We start from the raw sequence: 22,315 nt of genomic DNA on the forward strand, positions 1-22,315 counted from the left end.
CAACCCATACAGAACTAGGCTGCAGGAAGCTGTATGAAACAAAGGACAGGTAAGCACCATACTGTTTTGCACACACATCGTTTTGGATATGCAAATCCCAGCTAATATAGAATCAGACATCTTTCACAGATTCATAGAATACCAACTTGGAAGGGAGCTCAAGGATCATCTAGTTCAGCATTGTAGGGTAAGCATATAGTTTAAGTTAGGTGGTTCAGAGTACTAACAAAACCCCAGACACTTTGCTGCCTTTTATTAAACTTACAATACCACAACAGAAGGTATCAGGTTTAATTAGAAGACAGACAGACTTGCCCCTTGGACTAATGACCCTGATGATGTTCTGCAAGATGCTGTGGGAATGAACAGGATGATAAAATCTGTTCATTAGAACAAGGATGAGATTAACCCTGAACCAAGGAGGAAGTGGAGCAAAAAAACAAACCAAAATGAAATATAATCTAGACAACTAAAGCCAGTATCATATTAAAAAAATAACTCTGCAGGAGTGTAATTTCTGGGACAGGCTTATAAATTATTCAAGATCGAAGCTCAAAAACTTGCTAGCTTGAGGGACTAGTGACAGCAGTTATGGTTCAAACACTGCAACCAGCAGGGCTGAAAATGATAGTTTAATTCTACCAGCATTTCTGCTAAGAGCTACTCATCTGGATAAACAGCCCATCACACAACCTTGCAACCATCCCCAATGGCAGTCAAAACCTTGGTTATAATCCTCACACATCTTTGTGCCAAAATGAGAGTCTCACCCAATTTTCTCATACAAGTACATGAGGTGCTACAGTTTTTTCCAGACAGTTCATTAAAATAAGACAGCACACATGTGGGAAGTATCTTTTAGAAGACTATTAAATAGACCACATCAAAAAGCATCTCTCATCTAGACAGTCTATCTACTCATATTAAAATTCTATAGCTCTTTCTACTTAAGGACTGTACCACATCATGTAAAGTGCGAGAATATTTTGTGATGGCTAGAGAATAACCTTTCCAGGTCTGCTCTCGATACATTTTCATTCAGCTTGTTAACATGAACTGTCAAATACTTTCAGCCAGTGTGAAGGCCTTTTAAAATGGAAACACCTGCACAATTCCAAGTAGGTAGGCTATAAACCATACAACCACAACTTGGTTACAATTTAAGTACATAATATTCACAACAGGAAAACAAAGTGTTGCAGCTATTTGTGAATGTTGTCTTCAAAGGAGCTAAGATAAACAACTTGTTCCCAAATACTTTCACCATAAACTAAGGTACGAAAAACCTCTGCCTAAGAGCCAGTTGACTTTAGCTAATGGGACCTGTGGTCATATGGAATTTCTATGTGACTCCTGGGAAATTGCAGGTATGTTTTAATGTGTGACATGGCAAAGATGTTTGAAGAACTTATGCTGCTTTCAACAAGAGAAAGAGGTCTGCTTCCTATCCTAAGCAAAATTTCAGAGTTGGTAAGCATACTTTGATGCCCTAAGAAACTTCCTTCTACATTATAAATGACAATTTATAGGAGACTCAAGTTTATAATAGCAGTTTTCAAGAGCTACAAATAATATCTATAATTACATTTAACACAGCCTTCAAAGTATAGCTGTCAAAATATAACAAATATACTGAGAGTATTGTTTGATCTCATCTTTGAAACACACCCATCCTGAATCATTTTAGAGTAAGTGCAGTGCTTGCTTCACCAAATTGCTGAGGGAAAAAATCATTGAAAGTTCAAGCAAACTAATGCAAAACAGTACCACCCTTTGAGTGGTACGTTTTACTGACATCTCTCATGAATGACTAACACTATAAAGCTATCAAAGTCACCTCAGAGTCCGCTGGCTTTTCAGTAAGTTTTGAAGACCTATGAGTCCCTCTTTCCTTTCAGACCAGTTGGAACTGGCACAGTGGTTCAGGACCTCAGCCACATCTTCAGTCTGCCGCAGGTAGTGTGGAATGCCCCCATTCCGGGAACCATAAGAGCGCTCCGAGCAAGCGCTGGATGCATCGCTGTTAGCGTCATCATCAGAGTACATCCCATAGGGTTCATATCTTCTTCTGGCTGGCTTTTTCTGCAAAAGGGGAAACTCACTAAGTTACATATGGTTACATTAATGCCAGAAGAAAAACATTTTATTGGCAATTACTTAAAGGAAGACTAATGCTATGCTTACAGTAACGGAAGTGTTTTAAAGACATCACCCAAGGACTGCCTGCTTACCTCTCGTAGTAGAGCAAGACAGATTCCATTGATTTCAGTGAGACTATTCAAGTGACTAAGGGGAACAGGGCTTGCCTTCTACAACATGAAAGCAAGATACTCATGCCCAGTGGAATTAGCTTGTGGTAATGATATCACATGTCATTTTACTGTTGATATGATCAGTTCCATTATTACAGACTCTATGATGATATAACTTTTATTTCAAGAAAAAAAAATATGGAAGAAAGAGCTGAAGGAATCTGTGCTGGTATGCACAGTCACTTAGGTATTGAGAATGAAGTGACTCTAGAATACCCTGGGAGATAGGAGATGACAGTTTCTCTTATTTTTGGGCTAGGCTTTTTCCAGAGGCTGCTACGGGAACTGAGTATTCAACTCCTAACTCATTTCCATAGCATGGCATTAAAGGATCTGATTCCCTTAGGCACATCTTTGACGACCTCAATCCTTTCAGAAGGGATATTAAAATAATTATGGTAGCAAAACAGATTGTATGCTATACTACAAAATCAACTCTTAAATTAATTTTAACAGAACAGAATTGATAAGGAAATGTATCAGAAAAACATTGTCTATATTCTAAGGTGTTTGCAACAGAATTCCTTCCAGTGTCCAGTCCTGTAGTTCTGGACTTGTGAAGCCAGTGGAGTTTCGCTTCCACTAGGACTGCAGGACTGAAGCGTAGAAATTAACTCAAGTGCAGTATCATGGGTGTCAGCAACAGGATGGGGGAAAGTTGGAAAGTAGAAATAAAAAGTCAAGAAAGCACTAGTACCTTGCTCCTGGAGTCTCCTAACAGCTGTAGGCAGGAAAATATTGAAGGGTGGGAAAAAGCATAGAGAATTATGTCAGAAGCTTATGTAGGGTTTGTTTTTGCAACAAAAACGTATAGCAAATGTCTTAGCAAATTAAAAAAAAGAAAAAAAAAACAACAAACCAAAGCAAAAAAACAACAAAAAAAAACAGTTCATGCAAAATAAAAGTGGGTATAATAATGCCTGACCTTATCTCTTAACTGCTGCCCTACTTGTATAGTCTACAATTTCCACTGGGGAGATTGGAATTGAGATTACCTGTAAATTTTTTAATGACAGACAAATCTGTATACGGCATCTCTTTGCTCACTTTTCAGAAAAGCTGCTCTGAAAGATACTGGAGTTTTTGGCAACGATTTCTTTCCTCACATATTATTATTACTAGCATTTGATTTTAGATGCTGGGAAAGAAATTCTGATGTCAGGAAACCACTATCTACAGTACAGCACATTTAATCAACTTCACTTAACCAAGTTCTCTTTCAAGTTGGAGTTCTGAAACCACACTTTCTTTGAAGCTTAGCTTCTTTTAAGCCCCCCTGGCTGGCACCGTTGCCTTAAAGTCCTTACATAAGGTCAAAGTTTCCAACATCCTTTGAGCTCTTCTGACCAATCTTAGCACTGATTCCCAATATAGATACTATGGGTTCAAGCCAAGTCTAGTTCTCAAACAGAAGCAGTGGATCCAACAAGGAATTGTGTACAGGGAGTGGAGGTCACAAAATGAACCACTGTGTTTTGTTTAAATTGAGCATTTGGCTGAAGTCATCACTGGAGAAGTTCTTTTAATTTCCCTACAGGGAAAAGAATACTTCTCTGAAAACAAAGATGCTGGGTAGCAGTTGGCATCACATTGCTCTCTGGGAAGGAGCCTGAACAGAGTTTGTAAATTGCCTGTTGTAAGAACTAAGAAAAAGAGCAAATTGGGGTGATGGGAAAGAAGGAGGACAATAAGATCGCATTGCATCCCCTTAAAGTCATGCTACCAAGTCAGCAGCACCACTTAGTTTCACAGATTCATTTTGCTTGGAAAAGGCTTCAAGATCACTGAGTCAAACCATTACCTAACTACCACCAAGTCTGGTTCTAAATCATGTCCCTCTGCACGGCATCTCCAGCTAGACTTAAGGATTTCCCTTTTAAGTGTTCAATCCTTTTAAGATTTCAACATTGAAGTAAAATGTTGTTTGGTTTAAAAGAGTAGAGTATTTAAAAGGGAGTTCTAAGTCCATCTGAAGATTAAGTTACACCCAGAGAGACGTAAGTGTTCAGCAGTGAATTGAAACACTGTGATCCTCCCCCCTCCATCAAGAAACCTGTATTCAGCAAATGCTTTCAATTCAGGGATATGGCCTGATCTCATTACACCTATAATTATGCCCTGAACTGCTCTGCTGGCAATTTTGAGGTGCTGAGAGCAGAAAATGTCCCACAAGCTCTTGTATTTGCCAGTGAAAATGCAAATGCAACAGTCATCTATTATCTACTCTCCTACCTTTACATTAGTCACAAATATTTTTTTTTATGTTAAGGTAGGTTTTGCAAAGTTGACATTTCTCTAGAAGTATTGTATTAATCTCCTGGAAATGGATGTGACATGAGCTGGGTGATAATCAAATATAAATAGGAAAATGTTAGCTATCCTTGGGGAAAGTGAACTAGGAAATGGAGAAAGGACATAGACCACAACCTGAGGACATCATTCACTCTGCATAGAAATCTGAGATCTGTCTCAATATACATGAGGATATCCTTCCCTCCCCTAAGTCTAGAGCTGGAGAACACTTGGGGTACACTGGTACCTCGCTAATGCAGTACAATAATTACTCCTGCCTCTACACATGCTCTCTCTTCCCCAAATACTCTAGGTAAATCCAAAGCCTTATCTTAACACTTGTGTTCTGAAGAGCAGAAAAAGTTTTTTGGGTTCTCTTTGAGAAATATTATAGTACAGTACGATGATACAAGACAATAAAATATTTAAAAATTACAATACATTTTCTTGGAAAAGCATTACTTTTTGAAAGCACTAGCAGCAAACTGGACAAATACACTTCAATTTAACTGCATGAGATGGTACCAATTACAGGCTAGCCACCTTATGAGCTGATCCAAGTGTCTAGCCAGGTGCAAACAACACAGAGCAGGAACTTGTGAAATTCTGGGTTCTCACTGAAACACTGTTTTTCTGACAACATCCTCATGCAGGTAATGGGACTGATGGAAATTTCTGACCCCACAGGTCCTGAGCACCCCGAGTGCCCTGTACATCTTCTAACAGCCAAGTGAAAGACAAACAGCTGATTCAACCCATCCTGCAGTTCTAGCACTAAGTCACAGCAGGCTTTTTGGTAACAACTATGAAGAACTAACATAGAAATGAGTATTGCCACCAAGATACCCAAAGACAAAACAGCAAAAGGTAACTAATTACAGCATCAGAGACTGGGTGCAATCAGAACAAAACTAATTAGAAAGAGGAGAACGTACGTACAGGTAACTTCAAGCCACTTTCTGGTGTCGGAAGCATTTTGTATTTTTCCTCTTACCAGTGCATCAGCCACAGCAGCCTCCAGATCTGTGCTTGTGCTCAGGACTCGCATGGCATTCACAGAAGCAGGCATCCTGCCTGGCTGTCCGAGTCCAAACCGGTCTGCACAAAAGACAACATTGAAGGGATTGTTAAATGAAATCACATTCACTTGGAATCCTAATCAGGTGCCCAAGCAGCTCTCCCCATGGGCTCTGGGAACTCACTGTGCTTTTCCATTAAACACTCTTTTATCCACAGCTCTAGAGAGTTTGCATTAGAGTAAAAAAAAAAACTATTGTTTGTTGGGCCCCAGAGACAACTTTGGATTCTTGGGGCAACTTATTATTTATTTTTCAAGCCAGGAAGCATTGTATCTATTTTGTGTTTCTTTTTACACAGAACTTGTTTCAAAGTGTTAATTTACTGTCAGAGGCAGGCATGCCAGTCCCAGTCTGGAACACTCAGAAATCAAGAGAAAGCGTCTTATTAACTTCAGAGAGACAGAATCGTGCCCAGTGTCAGAATATGTTAATATCCGAGCACTCCTCCACCCTGGAGCTTTTCATCAGGCAAGAATGGTAGACTAGCAGCTCCAGATTAGCCTATTTTATAACTCACAGCTTGATTAACCAGTAGAATATCCCTCTATGCCCCACAGCATAAAAAAAAAAAAAAGTTTATTATTTTCTTGTGAAGCGATTCCAATTTTTGTTTTATTACTGTTCTTGAGAAGCAGTTTAAATGGCATTTAAAAGGTCTGTGACATATCAAAAACTGATACTTTGATCAAACAGTATTATATTTCTCCCTTTGAATTTGATGGCAAAGCTCTCAATGGCATTCAAAGCAACAGGACTGAGTCTAGAGCTAATTAGTTTACCTTGTAATTTACCCAGTCTACCGAAAGAGTTGCTAAAATTAGTTCCTTTGGGCAAAGGCCAAATTCAGAAACGCATGCCAACAGGGGTATGACAGAATCAATGACCTGACTAACAAGGGTCAGGCTCCAGCAGCACATTCCTTCTAGAGGGAAGCAGATTGGATACCATCTTACTGGAATCCTGGCTCCAGTCCATAAGCAGAAAAAGATTGGGTTTGGCATTCCAAGATTTTACGTTCACATGGGTTTGGTTTTGCTCAGGAAGGACTGGGAATGTTGTTCCTGGCACAGAGTTTACATCTCTGTCCTCTGCGCCCACACGTGCCAGTAAGAGTTTTGCCAGCAAATTCAGTGGTGCAGAATTCAGCTACATGAACCTGCTTAATAGACCTTCAAGCCAGTCCACTTTGGAGGCAGTCATCAAGCAGCAAGAGAGAGGGATCAAGTTGCAGAAGTCTCTTATTAGTTCATCTATATTTAATTTAAGGAAAAATGCCATCTATCAAAATGCATAACTTATCATGGATTTCCACTAAACTAACGTCAAACAGTATTTAGCATCTTACTGTATTTTAGGGGAGAAAATACCATTTTTATCACAAAAAGTAATTCCTTTCTTCTTTAAAAATCTACTGCACTGAAATACCTTCTAAGGAATCAGCTCACACTGGCATGCATAATTTAAACCAGTTTGCCAATCCACTGTCCTAATTGCAAAGCTTTACTACTTTTTATGAATATATTGAGGGGAAATAGGGAGGATTTTTTTTAAAATCTGAAGTACTTTGAGAAAAAAAAAAAAACAACAAAAAGCAACCCTGAAGACTAGTATTTATTTCAAACATAGTGTTATCCATGAAAATTTACTGTTTCTCAGAGTTATGTACCCAGACAAGACATTTCTGATTTACAACAAAAGCACATTTTCTACAAAGCACATTACAAGGGAAAATAAAAATAAACAAACTCCTTAGAACTACTGCCAAAAAGTAATCAAATCATGACATTTCACAAAGAAATAAAAGTTGTATGTTATTACTATCCCCTTTTTTAATGCACTTGGTTGCAGAATCATTTCAAATATGAAACAGTACTTCATGCCTAAAATGGAAAGATCTGTACACTCTTAATAGAAGCACAGAGAAGGTGATAATGCATTGGGTCTGATTGAAACTGAACTCACTACCACAGAGATATACACTACAAAGATGTACAGAGGACAAGTATTTTCCTAAGGGTATACTACAAGGGTTGAAACAAGTTCTAGACTTAGTTTTATACTGAAACCCAACTCAATGACAATATTTAAGTTTTACTGAAATCAGAATTTGGCTTTAACTTTTGAAGTAACATAGCATCAAAAAATACCACTGTCATTTGTTTTCATGTAAATTTAGTATTACATTAGAAAAGGGAAGATAGTTCGTTTTTTTAAAATGAAGAACAGAATGACAAAGTAAGTTGTAGATCAGTTTAAATACTCAGCATAAAGAAACAAAATTGAGCTTGTTTGCTTTTTTTTCTTATTAAGTACAGTGTAGCATGCTGGCTTTTATCTGTTTCCACGGCTATCAGGAATTTTCTGAAATACTACTTTCAGTGATCTTCGTAGCACCCAAGTCACTCAGGGCTTCTCTTCAGAACACCGTTGCCATGCCTCAGCACAGAAATTAGATGGGAGAAACCTCAGCATCTCTCTAACATGGGGCTAGAAACATATTTGGCTCCAGGAATAACCAGTACAAATAAGTCCAGTGTTACTGGGCAAAAGATAAGTGATACTACTTTAGCAGGGGGGTTGGACCTGATTATCTCTTGAGGTCCCTTCAAACCTCTAATATACTGTGATAAGTAGGGTAGGTTCTGGACACATTCCCTTGTCTCCCTAGCTAGGTTAATTATACTTATTACAAACTTTGTGAAAATTACCAAGCAACATTTTTGGCCTGATTTTGCAATTTTTAAATGAGATTTTGGCCTCAAGACACAGGTAACTATGTACAGTTTTATGCTTTGTACCACAGGGAGCCTTGAATGAAGTGACTATCACAGGAAGTTGAATGCAAAAATAAAGCTTAAATCTGTATTATAAAAGAGGTACTTCAAGTATTTTCAATTATTTTTGTTCAATACAAATTCAAATTATTACTTTGAAAAATGCCTGTCAAATCAGTTCACATTATTTCTGCCAAGTAACTTGGTAAAGGAAATGTTTTAAGAGTTTTAGTTAAGTGAGAGCCATTTAGCTACACTTAGGAGAAAAAGAATGTGTTGCACTCCTTATCTGAAGGGGTAATTAAATAATTTTCAGTATCATTAATCCTTTATACAGTTTTAGCCTCCATGAAAACACTGAAGTCCTCAGCATCTACATAATCTTTGTCCCCACAATTAAATCTGTATTGTCCCAAGCTAGCAACCCTCATTCTTTTCTTTTTAAGACTCCCGGTGAAATATCCTGATTTGAAAAGGGAGTGAGATGTTCTCGGCAACTGTGAATCAAGTACAGGGGTGGGAAAAGAATCAACTGGAATCAGCAGATTTTTCTCATTATATGTAACCATTAGTCTCCTGATGCAAAGCCAAGTGAAATAGAGGGAATCATTTTTTCAACAACTTCCATGTACTTTGGACAAGGCCTTCAGAATTATAAGGATGGATCAGCACATATTAAGCTCCAAAGTTAATTTTGAAAGCTCATCAGGTGCTTAATTCTTGCTGCTCTTGTGTATTTTGGAGAGGATCCCAAAGAACTTTCATTATCAGACAGGGATCCAAAATACTTAGTAATAAATGGGATGAAACCCACTAGGGATTGGGTTCTAGGCATTGGGAACTGCTACACTAAGAAAGAGGAAATATTAAATGAAAGTTGCAAGTAGTCTGCATCAGTAGGAGTTTAGCCTATGCTGCACAACTGATCAGATTTACAGAATTGAGAGAGCCCTGGATCACCCTTTGTTTAAACACTGTTCACGACGTTCCTAAAATATGTAAAATTAAAAACATCAATAAACGAAACTGAAAACAAAAAGCCACGCTGAACAAAAACAGAACAAAAAGCCCCACAGCGGTGAGAAGCACATGCCAAGTGCTGGCTGATGCACATGATTGCAAATGTTAAGATGGTGTAAAACAAGACTACGTTTAAGAAGCGGATTCATGCAGTTAGCGCTTGTTCACCTGACTGCCCAACAGAATCAGCAGTGGAGAGAGCACTAGTGGACCTGGAATGACGTCGAGAAGCTGCAAGTAGAAGGAATGGCAACACCCACAGGATTAACACACATTTAATCTGAGACAGAAAATGCCACAATCCAAAGGGGATGCGTGTGATCGCTACCAGTAAAGGTGTTTCATAGTGACTGGGAAATGACGCTGTATATGAATGCATAACAGGTACAGTGCAAGCCCCACAGCGACACCTCTGTCTGTGGCTTCCCTTCATTTCTCCCATGATCGTAAACACGATGCATGACAAAACTCATTTTTAACAGTCCCAAACCCAGTACAGTTCAGCAAAAAAACCACCAGTGCACATCAGTCACGTTCCAGACCCACATATCTGGAAGACAGCCATCATGAGAACGTGAAGCACATAACTACAGAGCAGGATTTAGATGTGTCTGATCTAAACCCCAAAGTGAAGCCATGATGAATGGTTAGGAATTGTGCTTGCAGGTATTTTTCCACAACATTCTAGCCTACGCATAAAAAAAACATTAACAAAGAAAATGAGTAACCACATAAGTAGAAAGAGTCATACAGGGAGGTCAGCCAACCACTGCACATAGGTCTTTGGGTTGGTTTTTTTGTTTGTTGTTTTTTTTTTCCAAGTAAACACACGTACACACATATCGTAGCTATCACTACCATTGAAAGGCTCTTGCTTTTAACAAAGTTTGCATTCGTGTTTCTTGAATCTAAGCAGGTACGTACACAGATAATTGGCATAAGCACATCGTACACCTATCTAGAACCACACTACATGTATACAATTTGTTAATAGCAATGGAGCACACAGTAGCAGAGGCAAAATACAGCTCCCACTTCAATTCCCAGTTGTCAGCAGCACATAAATCATAAAATTTCTTTGAAGAGGTTTTCAGTTCTTGGATTTAGCATAAAGCAAATGGAAAGCTGGACCAGCCATTTCCAAATAACAGAAATTATTTTTTTTCTAAAGATGTTTTCCCTATGTCTATCCATGCTATGCTCATCTAGCTCAAAGCAACTGACCCAAGAAACTGACTGCTCATTTGAGCAATTCATCACCACAGACTCACTGAAGGTCTTGCTGCTTTGTTTTGTTACTAGCACTGTCAAGAAAATGAAAAAATAAGGTTTAATCATCTTACACAAATAGGCTTTGTCAATTATGTATAAATGTGTGCAGTAGGAAAACTGTAGGTCTCCTGTCTAAGGCAAAGCATTCATAAACAAACATTAACATAAAATTTCTTTTCCTAGATGTGAGAGCTTGATTAAAAGCATACAGAATATGCAATGAGGTCTTGAACTATGGAGAACACATGCATTTATTCAAGAGAACAATTCCACTGACACCATAAGTAACTCATGAAAGATTTGCAGGGTTATAGACTGAACTTCACAATTAAGATCCTAAGCTCGCAATCGCATTCTCCCAAGCCATCCGCTGTGCCCCTGTGGATGTCACTGAAAGATCAAGGCCCATGGAGAAATAGGAATTAAAGAAAAAAAAAAAAACAAAAACCCATCATTACATTTCTGCAAGGCGGCCAAGTGCAGGTAGACTGACTCTTAACTGGTGTTTCCTAACTTAAGCAGCAAGACATGTAGTACACAGACATGCATACCTGCACAGCAGCCCCCAAACGAAGCAGACCGATTTGCAAGATTAGGATTGTCAGTGTTGGCATTGACCATAATACTGCTAAGTGCAAGAATCCTGTCATTTACATAGAGCTGACTTAGGTAAAATTCACTAATATACACATCAGTCTTGCAAAGCATCATGCACAACAGGGTTGTATAACCTTAGCGTTAAGGTAAGAAAAACTGGGTTCTGGAAATACTGTAATAAAATCATATTGGCTTGGCTCAAATTGACATATACACAAATTTCTTTCACATAAAGTAGACACTAGATAATTAAGTTCATGAATATGTTCCAGCTGAAAGCATTTCAGTGAAAACACAAGGAAACAGACAATAAGATAACTATTACATTGATACTTCTTCACATGACCTTGTTATTAACTCATTAATGTATTTCTAGAAATGTGTTAATCTTCAGGTGCATCAGTATCATGAGCTAAAACAAAATTACCCTCTCCCCACGACAGTTTGTTACAAACAAACAGTGCAATAGGCATCTGTAACTGGAAATGTATAGTCAATACAAGTCAGGCTCAGAAATGGTGGTGGTGTACAAAACACACACCAACAGCAATACTCCTACACCACATTCGTCAGAACAAGGGCTGAAGACAGCCTTTTCATTAATGTATATTCAATAAAATAAAGCACAGGACAATGACATAGAATACTGACAACTTAACCCTGAAATCCAGCCTACTTATACACTTTGGCTGGAAGAAAAAAAATATTCATGCAAAATTGAAGCTGGGAAAATAATTACAAAAATGAGCTACTGTGGCATGCCTACTATCCCTTTATAGCCCTGGTATCAAGTCAGTTTCATTTAATCAATGAGTTCATCTCTCTATCTTCAAGAGCCATGAACCAAGTTCTGAATGCAAAGTTGAACTCTTCCTATTTTTCACCAAAATTTGAGATACAGATAATGCAAACAAATTAATTCAAAATAATTAATCCAAATTCAAAATAATTAATCCAAATTAAATAATCAAAATCCAAAAGCCTCTTAATATTATCTTGAAGATTCCACTCCACAGCATTGAAACCAATGAGATTTTTACAGATGATTTCATATGAATACAACCAGCCTCTGCACTGGTAACTAAATCAATAATGACAACATTCAAGTTGAAAAGATTAAAATAGAGTATATTAATCAAGTTTGAAACCCAAATTTTGGCCTATTTTTTTCATAACCTTTTCTAACTATTGGATTAAAGTTGTAGAATTAAGCCCCTAATTCTATGTTCCACCTACTATGTCACACACCTATAATTTGTTGCTGTGTGAAAAATATATCTTGTAATATCATTCTTCAGCCTTGATGAAATTCGTAAGAGCTTCTTTCTCACTTTTAAGACCACATGCACAGCTATGAAATTACTACATAAATGAAGTGGGTCTAGAGATCAACTATATTTCATGTCTGATGACAAACAACTCTCTGATACATGTATTTGGTTGAATAGGTGATATGTTATTTGACAAGAAATGCTCAGCATTGAGCATAAAAAAATTCTGCACGGGGTAAGTTCAATGAGATTTTCTATCTGTATTGTACACTTCAGCTGCACTTTAATGATGGTTCTTTAAAACCTCAACATTTCCATCATTTTAAGCTGTTTGAAAAAGTTCCCTACAAAATGACATGTGCAGCTTGTTAACTGATGACTGACAAGGTCATGTAAAACCTCCACAAAAAAAGATTTTCTACTTCTGTTGGAGGATTTAGTATAGAACTGATACACTGGTACTGTACTTAGCTGTAAGAAAACCAGAACACGAATAATTAGTCACTCAACAACAGACTACAATGCTACTGACTACTTCACTGTGACCTAGAAAATAAGGCTTGCTCTCCCATCAGTGCTGTAAAGTCAAGCACAGCAGCCCCACACAAGCTGATTTAATGAATCTAAAAACTACAGAAGTGCAAACTAAACTATTTTCCTGCTAATGGTGAAACGCTAAGAACCAGAATTGAAGCATGCAGAAGAAAACAGAAGGGAAACACGGTTGAAAGCGGGGAGCGTGTCAGGAATCCAACAGAGGACAGGAAACAAGCTCATTCCACCTGGCAGGTGCGTCATGAAAAGGCAATCAGAACAAGGGAAAAAGGAAAAAAATAGTGATCCTTAAAGCTCCAATGCCTACATGTACTCACCAAGTGGAGGAAAGCCCCGAGCAGGGCTTGTATCTCGACTGCTCTCACGGCTGGTATCACGGCTGCACCCCTGACTCATGCTGGGTCGGGGGATACGACTGCTCCGTGCTAGCATGCAGCATGGAGAGTTTCAGAGAAGGTGAACAAGTTTAATGAGGACAGAAAGCTCAAAGTCAAGTCACATTTCTGTTAGTTACGGTAATTATTACATTAGTAATTATAATTTGCAGCAGGCTGCTCAGGCTCTTTAAAACCAACTACCCTACATGCTGAGCTGTGCTTGTCATGTGAAATTTCAGCAGCACTAAATGTCTGCCCGACAGTCAGCTTTTTTATTTCAGCAATCTAAATTTTGTTATTCAAGCAGAGCACGAATCTTCAAACATCTAGGAGAGCTCTACTGTTACAAAACATGCAAAACAGATGAGACTGAAAGAAACCCTTACAGAATAATTTTTTCCTTAATTATAAGATAAACACTCTTCTAGAACAAAGCATCAGGTCAAAGCAGTCACAACACTAACATGCTATTTTTACACAGATTTGCCTTTCACAAGAATAGCTTAGCCACAAACAAATATCCTAAGGAAAAAAGATGTATCGTACAGGCTGGCAGAGATATTTTTCTCCAATGAAAGATACTGGGAAAAGACATTTAGAACCTGAATACTCAAAAGATGAGTTAAAAAGTGGTTTGAATTTTAGGACAGCAGCAGCTTCAAATCTAACTCCTGCTCCTCAAACATTTCTAAAACATAAGTGTTTTGAAGAGGAGCTTTGAACTATGTTCCTTGACAAAATCCTGTATCAACAAGACTCTTATCTTTGGTGCTACAGCTATCAAGTGCTCAATTTCCAACTGTCTATAATAAGACTCCTGCCTATCAGCTGTACCATGGGACCTCATCATATGCGTGCTCTTCATTCAGCCAAATACAAAGTAAAAGATAGAACTAAGCTGCTTTCATAACTTAAAAAAAAAACAAACCAAAATCCCATTGGCTTTAGCTGACGTTTTGTTCAAGTAGGAAAAAAACAGAACTACGCCCTCAGAAGGTTGCTTAGCATCAAGGATTTAACTTCATTAATATTATATAAAAGATTTTATTATTTTATAAAATGATCACTTTGGGTGCTTGAAACTGGATTATTCCTCTGCAAATTGTGTGTCAGTTTGATAAGAAAGATGTTTACAGAAAGTTATTAAATACGCTTTATGCTCAGTAAAGAATACAGTGTTTTCTTAGGTAAAAGAATAGCACCTAGCTGTCATGAATTTATCTTGAAGAATTTACTGTCTAAAGAAAGATTCGCTTTGCTGTTTTGAAAAGGTAGTAGGATGTTTTAAGTGCTCAGGACAAGCCTTGAAAGAATTTTCTCACACAGAGAGTAAAACCTAACCTGCCATCTTTGATGACCATGTTGCAGAGGCACATATGCCAAACAAGCCTGCTTTATACTAATACTTTTAAAGTATCCTTACATTTATAAAAACAGTGCCATTTGCATGCTGCAGAGTATGTCTATTCTTATAAATCTTTGTTGGCTTGTACAGAGAAATAAAACGCCTAGACTCAAGATAATTAAATTCCTCTAAGGTGCTTTACTAGGCTTGTATACACTGAGTATATTAGTACTTTCAGGCAAACCAGCAGAGAACAAAGTAGAAACTTTCATACTTAGGCTTTAAAATTCATATATAGACTGCTGCCTGACTCTTGGTTTGTTAATCCCTCCCAGTTTTGCAAAACCAAGCTCATAGCTCTCACATGAATTAATAGTGCTGACGGTTGCTCTTTAATGTCAGAAAATACAAGATGAGTTATTGACCAAGTTGATTAGATCATCATAATGTCTAAAACCTCTGAGTCAGTTAGGTGGTCTTATATTAGATAAAACAGACTAAACTACATGAACTGGATGAAATTATGGTCCATAAGTAAAATAATCCCACCTCAGATATACACAGAGAAAAAGCTGACAGGTGAACTCCAACTAGAAGTAACACTCTAAAGTCTTCCACAAATACTTGCTTGAAACTAAGGATTCCCTGGAAGCCAGCTTCTCATTCTTGGGTCTCATGCTTACATGTAAATAATGGCAGCCTTCACATCAGGTTTGCACAAGCATTCATTTCTCTTGTATTTTCTCAAGCAGAGAAAATCTGTCAATCTTTTCTATAGCATAACGCTACTAAAACCAGCAAAGGTTCTTTGGAGAGGGAGAGACATGAATGATTAAATTAATGGATGCACAAAGTACATTCTCCTCCCATAACAGCTAACAGCAGCAGCATGAAGTATGAAGAAATGTACTTCAATTGCATGAGAACAGACTAGTAAAGACAAAGCCACAGATGAAGCACAACACTGACTGCACAAACAGAGCATCCAAAACCAAACACTAAAGGTCAAATAAAATATTACTGGATACAAGCACCAAAAAAAAAAAAAAAAAAAAAAAAGAGAATGGATTAAAAATAACTGAATGATGAGTCTGTTGTGGACTCCCAGGCACCTGACTCACCACTTTTTACTGCCGTGTTGTGTAGGGAAAACTGGGTATTAGCTGCTCAGAGTATTATCTTTGGGCATTGCTAGTAGTAAGGGCCAGGACTGCTGTCCTTCAGACAAGTCTCTCATACTGTCACAGCCTGTCTTAGCAGAAAAAGCAGAGAAGACAGACATAAATCAGTTTCAGAGTTCCCAATCCCCAAAAGATGGAAAGAAACTAAGTAAATGAATAACAAAATTGATTTAAAGGAGTAGGCAGGATTGAAGCAGACAGCGTGCCCACAGACAGCCCTGGACTGAGAGCCTAGAACAGGACAAGCAACCGTGCAGCACTATCTGCTGAGCAACCCACAGAATTAACTTCAAGCAGATAAACTCTCAACCCATATTATGTCCTTCAAGGGAGCCAGATTAATTTTGAGATTAAGTGGACTATACTCTTCTTTCCCCAGGAGGGTATCACTGCTGGTAGATCTCCACTGAGCAAACAGCAAGGCAAGCTTAAAGCAGAGAACCACCACAAAGGGCTATGTAGGTGATCCCACAGGACCTCAGCATGCCAAATGTACCTCGCTGTGCTGCCTCCTGAAAAATAATTTACTACTTTAAAGTTTCCAGCATACAGAACAAACATACTTCATGGTAATCATGGAAATCTAAACTATCAGGTAGATACGGATGCTAACAGGCATCCATATGCAGAGGCTCTATTGGCTCGCTATTCTCCTAGAAGGGCCTGAAAAACTCCAGTGAACAATTCCTGTTTAAAGTCCAACAGCATGCAGGTACCTAGACTGTGCTTAATCTTGGCACAAAGCATTGGTCCAGCTTCAACTCCCAGTAACCCTTGCAAAAAGTGAATGAATGAAGTGAATGGATGAATTATGAAGAGAATCCAGGAATTACCCATTTCTAACTGCCTGATCTGCATGATGGTTCAACACCTGCTGCACTGCAACATGACTGCAGAATTAAGAGATGTTTCAACCCATGGGACAAGCACATATGGATCAAATAATCCCACAAAGCCTCAAGTATTGCATGTATATTTCATGTCATCTGTGGTCAAACACCTTCTTGAACTGGACTCCGAAAAAGTCCAGTAACATACTCAAGATCAAGGTGAGTGGGAGTCTAATGAAATGAACAAATGAACAAAAAAAAAAGTCAAGCAAAGATAGGGACTGAAGGAACACAATAAGCAAGCATAAAATACTGTTAGCTACTATGGTATAAAGTAAAAAATACAATGCAATAATGGTATAAATGGCTCAAAAGCCATCTCCTCCAAGTCAATGTTACATTTTCAAGATCCAATAAAGAAAGAGAATTTCTGCACTTGAGTAATAAAGGCAACGAGTGTCAGACTCCAGAGTTCCCCTAACAGATTAGAAGGACAGGCTGTGGCGATAAGAAATCACATCTGGTAGGTCTGTCAGAGCCCTCTCCCACTCCCAAAGAACATGCACTGACTGTGTTCACAGGAAGAACACATCAGAGCAATGAGAAATAAATTATACTTCCAAAAGAATTCAAGGCTCCCGTAATACACCTGAAAGCAGGCAACCCAAGAGTGAGGATTTCACACAAGGCAATTTTCCTTTAGATGCTTGAGACTGTTTCAAAGGAGACCACATAACGTGACGATCAGCTTAAGCATGTGATGGTGCTATCCATCATTCTATGTTTCCTCTTAGAAAACAACGTCCTTCTGCAGAGCGTTAGCAGAACAAGTACCTCTAATATGTGGGAGACAATTTACATTTTAAAAGCAACAAACAGCACAATGTATTCAGTACAAAGACCATAAACCAGATCAGACATGAGAAGAATTTTGAATTTGAAAAACTAATCACATTGAACATGCAACATTGTTTTATGAATCATAACAGCATATGCACTCAGGTGCTTTCAATTAATTTCAACATACTCAGAGTGAATATTTCTCTATTAACAACATAGTCTAAATAGAGAAGTAGCTTAAATGTAAAATACAATTGCTATAGTTAAAAATTAATTGACAACAGTAGGGCTACAATTTCAATAGATTTCAACCTACTAAGTAAATTCTTTGGAAATATAAAATATTTTAGTAACAGTATTTGAAGTGTTCTTCCTCTACATATGCTTCACACTTATGAAAATATTTCCATTCAAAAAACGAAAGCAATATTTACTTGTTCAGACAGCACAATAACTTCTCACCTCAATTGAGATAACGAGTTCATATATAATGATGCTTACTCACCTCACTTTAAAAAAGAGCCTGCTGATGAATTTAAAACTAAAAACTATTATAGAATATTTACATGACAGTCACTGAGACAAGACTATTGGAAGCAGAACAACTGAAGCCTAAAACATCATCTGAGAAAGTGGCTCCAAAATATTAAGGATAAGAGAAGCAAACCATTTAAGCTGCAAAATTTCTGAAAGAAATCCAAGAAGGTGCTTTTTGCCCTTGATGCCAACTGACTGTAAAGAGTGCTCAATTCATTTTAAGACTAAGCTGCTGATGTCAAATGCAGTAATTTTGCTCTGATGGTTATCCACGCCAACTGTTTTTTGCTGCCTGATCTAGTAGCATCACTTGTGTTGAATTTCAAACAGAAGACATCTCATGACATCTTTAGGCCTACTTTGAAACTGTAGCAAATCTGGAAAAGTTAAAATTACTCTCCTACAAACCGCAAGTCACATGAACTCGTCAGATGAAAAACTCAGAAAAATAGCCGTAACACACCAACAGCTCCCTAGTCAACAGGAAAGCCTCTCCCTCCAGTACACTGGTCAGTGTATCACTGCAGTCACTATTCTTACCTAGTCCTATTCTGCTGGGACTCGTCTCTCGACTGCATCCCTGGCTCCGAGGGATCTTGCTGCGCTTCTCTGAAGATGATGGCACCTGCTGGACTCTGGATGTTCCACCGCTCAAGCCACCATAGGCGCTTCCTAACAGCTTACCCGGAGAACTGGATCGGCTACCAGCTAGAAGAGAATAAGGAAAGAAACAGATTAAACCTCCCCTGCAAGACTTCAAATGCTGTAACACAACAAGCTCTAAGAATTTGAATGGAATCACTCAAAACTGGAAGTATTCCCCATGGAATTCTGAAGAAGACTGAATAAAGCCCACAGACAATAAACACTGACATCAGCAACCCTGCCTATACGTATGAACCATGCTGCCCAGCTGAGATCAAAACCAAAGCAGACACTGCAGTGTATGAATAACCCAGCTGACTTTAAGCAAGCTTGTAGAGGTGCCAGGAGCAGTCTTGCTGCAGCAGCATAGAATTCACAGGCTGCTTCACTCCCTTGAAGCAACATGAATTAGTCTATGTGGAAAGCTGAGCTGCAGCATACTGGCTTCTGGCACAGGTAACTGCTGCAAAGCAGCTCAGGCATCTTCACGCCACACTGCAGTGCTAGTATTACTTTCCTGCAATAATTTACTGAAGGAAAATTTAAAAAACTCCAACATCTCAACAGCAGCAGCAGATCCATACAATAAAAAATAACACAAATAAGCCTGTCACATTTGTAGAAATGCTGGCTTACTTCAGTCTGATTGGGTAAACATGAATTATTTGGTTTTCCGCTGGAGAATATTTTTAGCATATTGAGTATTTGGCGTGTTTTATTTTCTGTTGTCTGATTAATCCATGGCAAGTTTAATTTTCTTTTAAACTACATTGTTTGCAAGACAGTATACTAACCAAGAGTTATTCACATATTTACATTCCAGCTGCAGTAGATATTTCTATCTGAAATAGTCTTGATGTCTAACTTAAAGAGATGATAATATTTTTTAAAATAACGTTTTTCTTTTTTTGCTGTGTATCTTCATTTGGTAAATTCAAGATTAAGCAGCCTAAAGGTAATCATAAGGAACTGTGAGAGTAATAGATTCAACATACTTTTTTGTGGTGCTGGCTGCACACACACACACCCCCACGCCCTCCCCCAAAAGTGAGAATATTTGTGAGAGATGCCAGTCTGTCTCTCACACAGTATTGACACCCTAAAAGCCTAGGCTCCTCTCAGTTACACTGCTGCAATCTCACTGATGTCAGCAGGGTTGCACTGAAGTAACTGTAAGACTTTAGGACCTGGGATTTAAGCTTCAGCAATGAGCCAGCTTCATTATGCAGAATGTACACTTACCATGTTTGGTTACTATGAAAAAGCAAAATCACTTCCCATACACATTTGGATTTATGACTATAAATAAATGCTTTTTAAGTCTCAGGAGAGAGTGAGTGAAGCTAAAAGCTTAGCAGTTAAAAAATGTGAAGGAAATAATGTGAGAAAACAAGAAAGGGAAAATGTTTCTTACCACCAGCAGGATTAGCTGATCTGGATCCTTGATTATGAGGGCAGACCAAAGGACAGGCAAAAAGTGGATTAAAAGACAGCAAGACAATACAGCATTCAGCATGCGGTTTATGTTATACACAATACAGACAGATTTATTTACAAACGTGTCACTCCTAAAGCCTCTGCAGAAAGCAGTGAGATAACCTGCAGATAGAACTACATTTCCCAAGGTTGATCACCTGCTTAACTGAATGTCAGCCAACACACTAAGACCCAAGTTCTGCTCTAAATTATACCCTAGCCCAGTCTGCAAAATAGCAACTAGATTACCCACTGCATGGGCATGGAGGATTTGGACTATTTAATGTTTGGATTAACAAGTTATTTCAAGCAATGTTTGGCTTAACAATAAAGATCACATATGGTTGGGCTAGGTTGGAAATAGGATTCAGCAAAGTAGACCAAGGCAGCAGGTTTAGATGACCACCCTAAAGCTTCTTGTGATACTCTATATAAAAAACACACTAAATCCATAATCTTTGAAACCTCTGGGTATCCAACTATTCTTTGAACACTGCTGAGACTTGTCTCATCTGGTCTGATAATTTTTCACCCAAGTAAGTTCAAGGAAAAAAGGTAATCTCTGCTTCAGATAATTTTTAGCTTTAAAACTGAAGAAATCAATTTCAATCAGCATAACTAAGTCCAAATTCCTACATGACCTCAGTGTGAAGATTTCCATTTGGCCTTATCCTCTCTCTTCAGCTATAAACTGCTTCTCCATCCACCCAGCATGACAGAGCAAAGCAATGAAAGAATGAACAGAAAAGGGCTTTTAAATAGGGGTACGAAGCAAGACAAGTTCTCAGAACAAACAGGTCATTACACACACCCCATCTCTTGTTACCTACAAGCTTAAAGGTCCTCAAAACATAAGTGGCTTTCTCCACCAATTCCGTTTTAAGTTTGAATGACAAACTCTCCTTAGATACACATGACAAATATGCAGCAGCAGCAGCATGTGTATGGCTCCTAGGGAAAAACCAAGCCTTGCCAGGAAGCCAGAGAACACACATGTCATGTGAATCAGAGAGCAGAACCATTTCCCCCATACCTACACTAAATAGGTAACGTCCTATGTTAAATTGATGCCGAATCCCATTAACTTTAGACAGCTCACATGTTACACATACAGAAATACAGTCACATAAGCAGAAGCTTGGCAGGGCAAGAACTGAGGACAGCTGTCAGCTACAGATACAGAGGGCGTCTCAGTGGGACTCAGGGCAAATTATTCAGTACTACACATCACAGCAAATGAAATTCTGCTGTACAACTGGTTAAAAAAAAAAAAAGAAAAAAGGCAGCAACTAAAGCTCTCAGATTTGGGGTCCTATTTGTCAACAAGAGCACACACTGGTTGAGGAGGATTTGTTTTGTTACATGTCCAAATGAGTGAGCCCAATCCTCAGCTGATGCTACTACAGTTCAAGAGAAATGCATTAATAACTATTTGTTATGTTCCCCCAGAAATAAAACACTTCTTACGCTGGGACTGGGAAACTACTTTAGCCCGGCTGCGGCCTCGGGTATCAGCAGGCGTTGAGGTGACGCTTGTGGCACTGCCAGAGCTCTGTCGCCTTGTACGAATCCGACCTGGAGGAATGCAAAGACAATCAGACTGTTAACAGCTTTCTTCCAAAGGCAGCAGGGTCTAACCTGCTGTTCTGTGCTTGCAGGGTTGCCATACACGCAATTACCCAGAGTAAATAAAGAATTTTACATGGAGAGGCAACATCTTTTATTACACTGGCTGAGACACAGGAGAGGGAGTGGAAACAAAAACTTGCTTTGTGCAATGCTATCAGCCAGTTTAATTAAAAAAATTACCTCTCTATAGCCTTTGCTTCTGTTCTACAGTAGCTTCTTTACAAAGGATCAACAAGTACAATTTCTGTCTCCTAAATGTTGCTTCCTATATCAAATTATTACT

General features: G+C 38.5%; 1 protein-coding gene across 8 annotated transcripts in view; it reads right to left on the reverse strand.

Annotated features, from left to right (window-relative positions):
• The window catches only part of CLASP1 (cytoplasmic linker associated protein 1), a 159,396-nt gene that overhangs the window by 45,633 nt on the left and 91,448 nt on the right, over positions 1-22,315 (reverse strand). For 2 of the 8 annotated variants that reach the window (XM_054381315.1, XM_054381314.1), the window contains 6 exons: positions 21,871-21,978; positions 20,342-20,368; positions 18,823-18,990; positions 5,599-5,702; positions 3,010-3,033; positions 1,838-2,082 (listed from right to left, as the gene is read on the reverse strand). In XM_054381315.1, coding sequence (XP_054237290.1) covers positions 1,838-2,082; positions 3,010-3,033; positions 5,599-5,702; positions 18,823-18,990; positions 20,342-20,368; positions 21,871-21,978 — 676 coding nt within the window. Of the gene's footprint in view, positions 1-1,837; positions 2,083-3,009; positions 3,034-5,598; positions 5,703-9,645; positions 9,709-13,489; positions 13,598-18,822; positions 18,991-20,341; positions 20,369-21,870; positions 21,979-22,315 lie in introns of all 8 variants that reach the window. The other 6 variants (XM_054381317.1, XM_054381316.1, XM_054381312.1 and 3 more) reach the window with 5 other exon arrangements.

Source organism: Indicator indicator, chromosome 5 (genome assembly GCF_027791375.1).
Source record: "Indicator indicator isolate 239-I01 chromosome 5, UM_Iind_1.1, whole genome shotgun sequence".
Lineage (NCBI taxonomy): Eukaryota > Metazoa > Chordata > Aves > Piciformes > Indicatoridae > Indicator > Indicator indicator.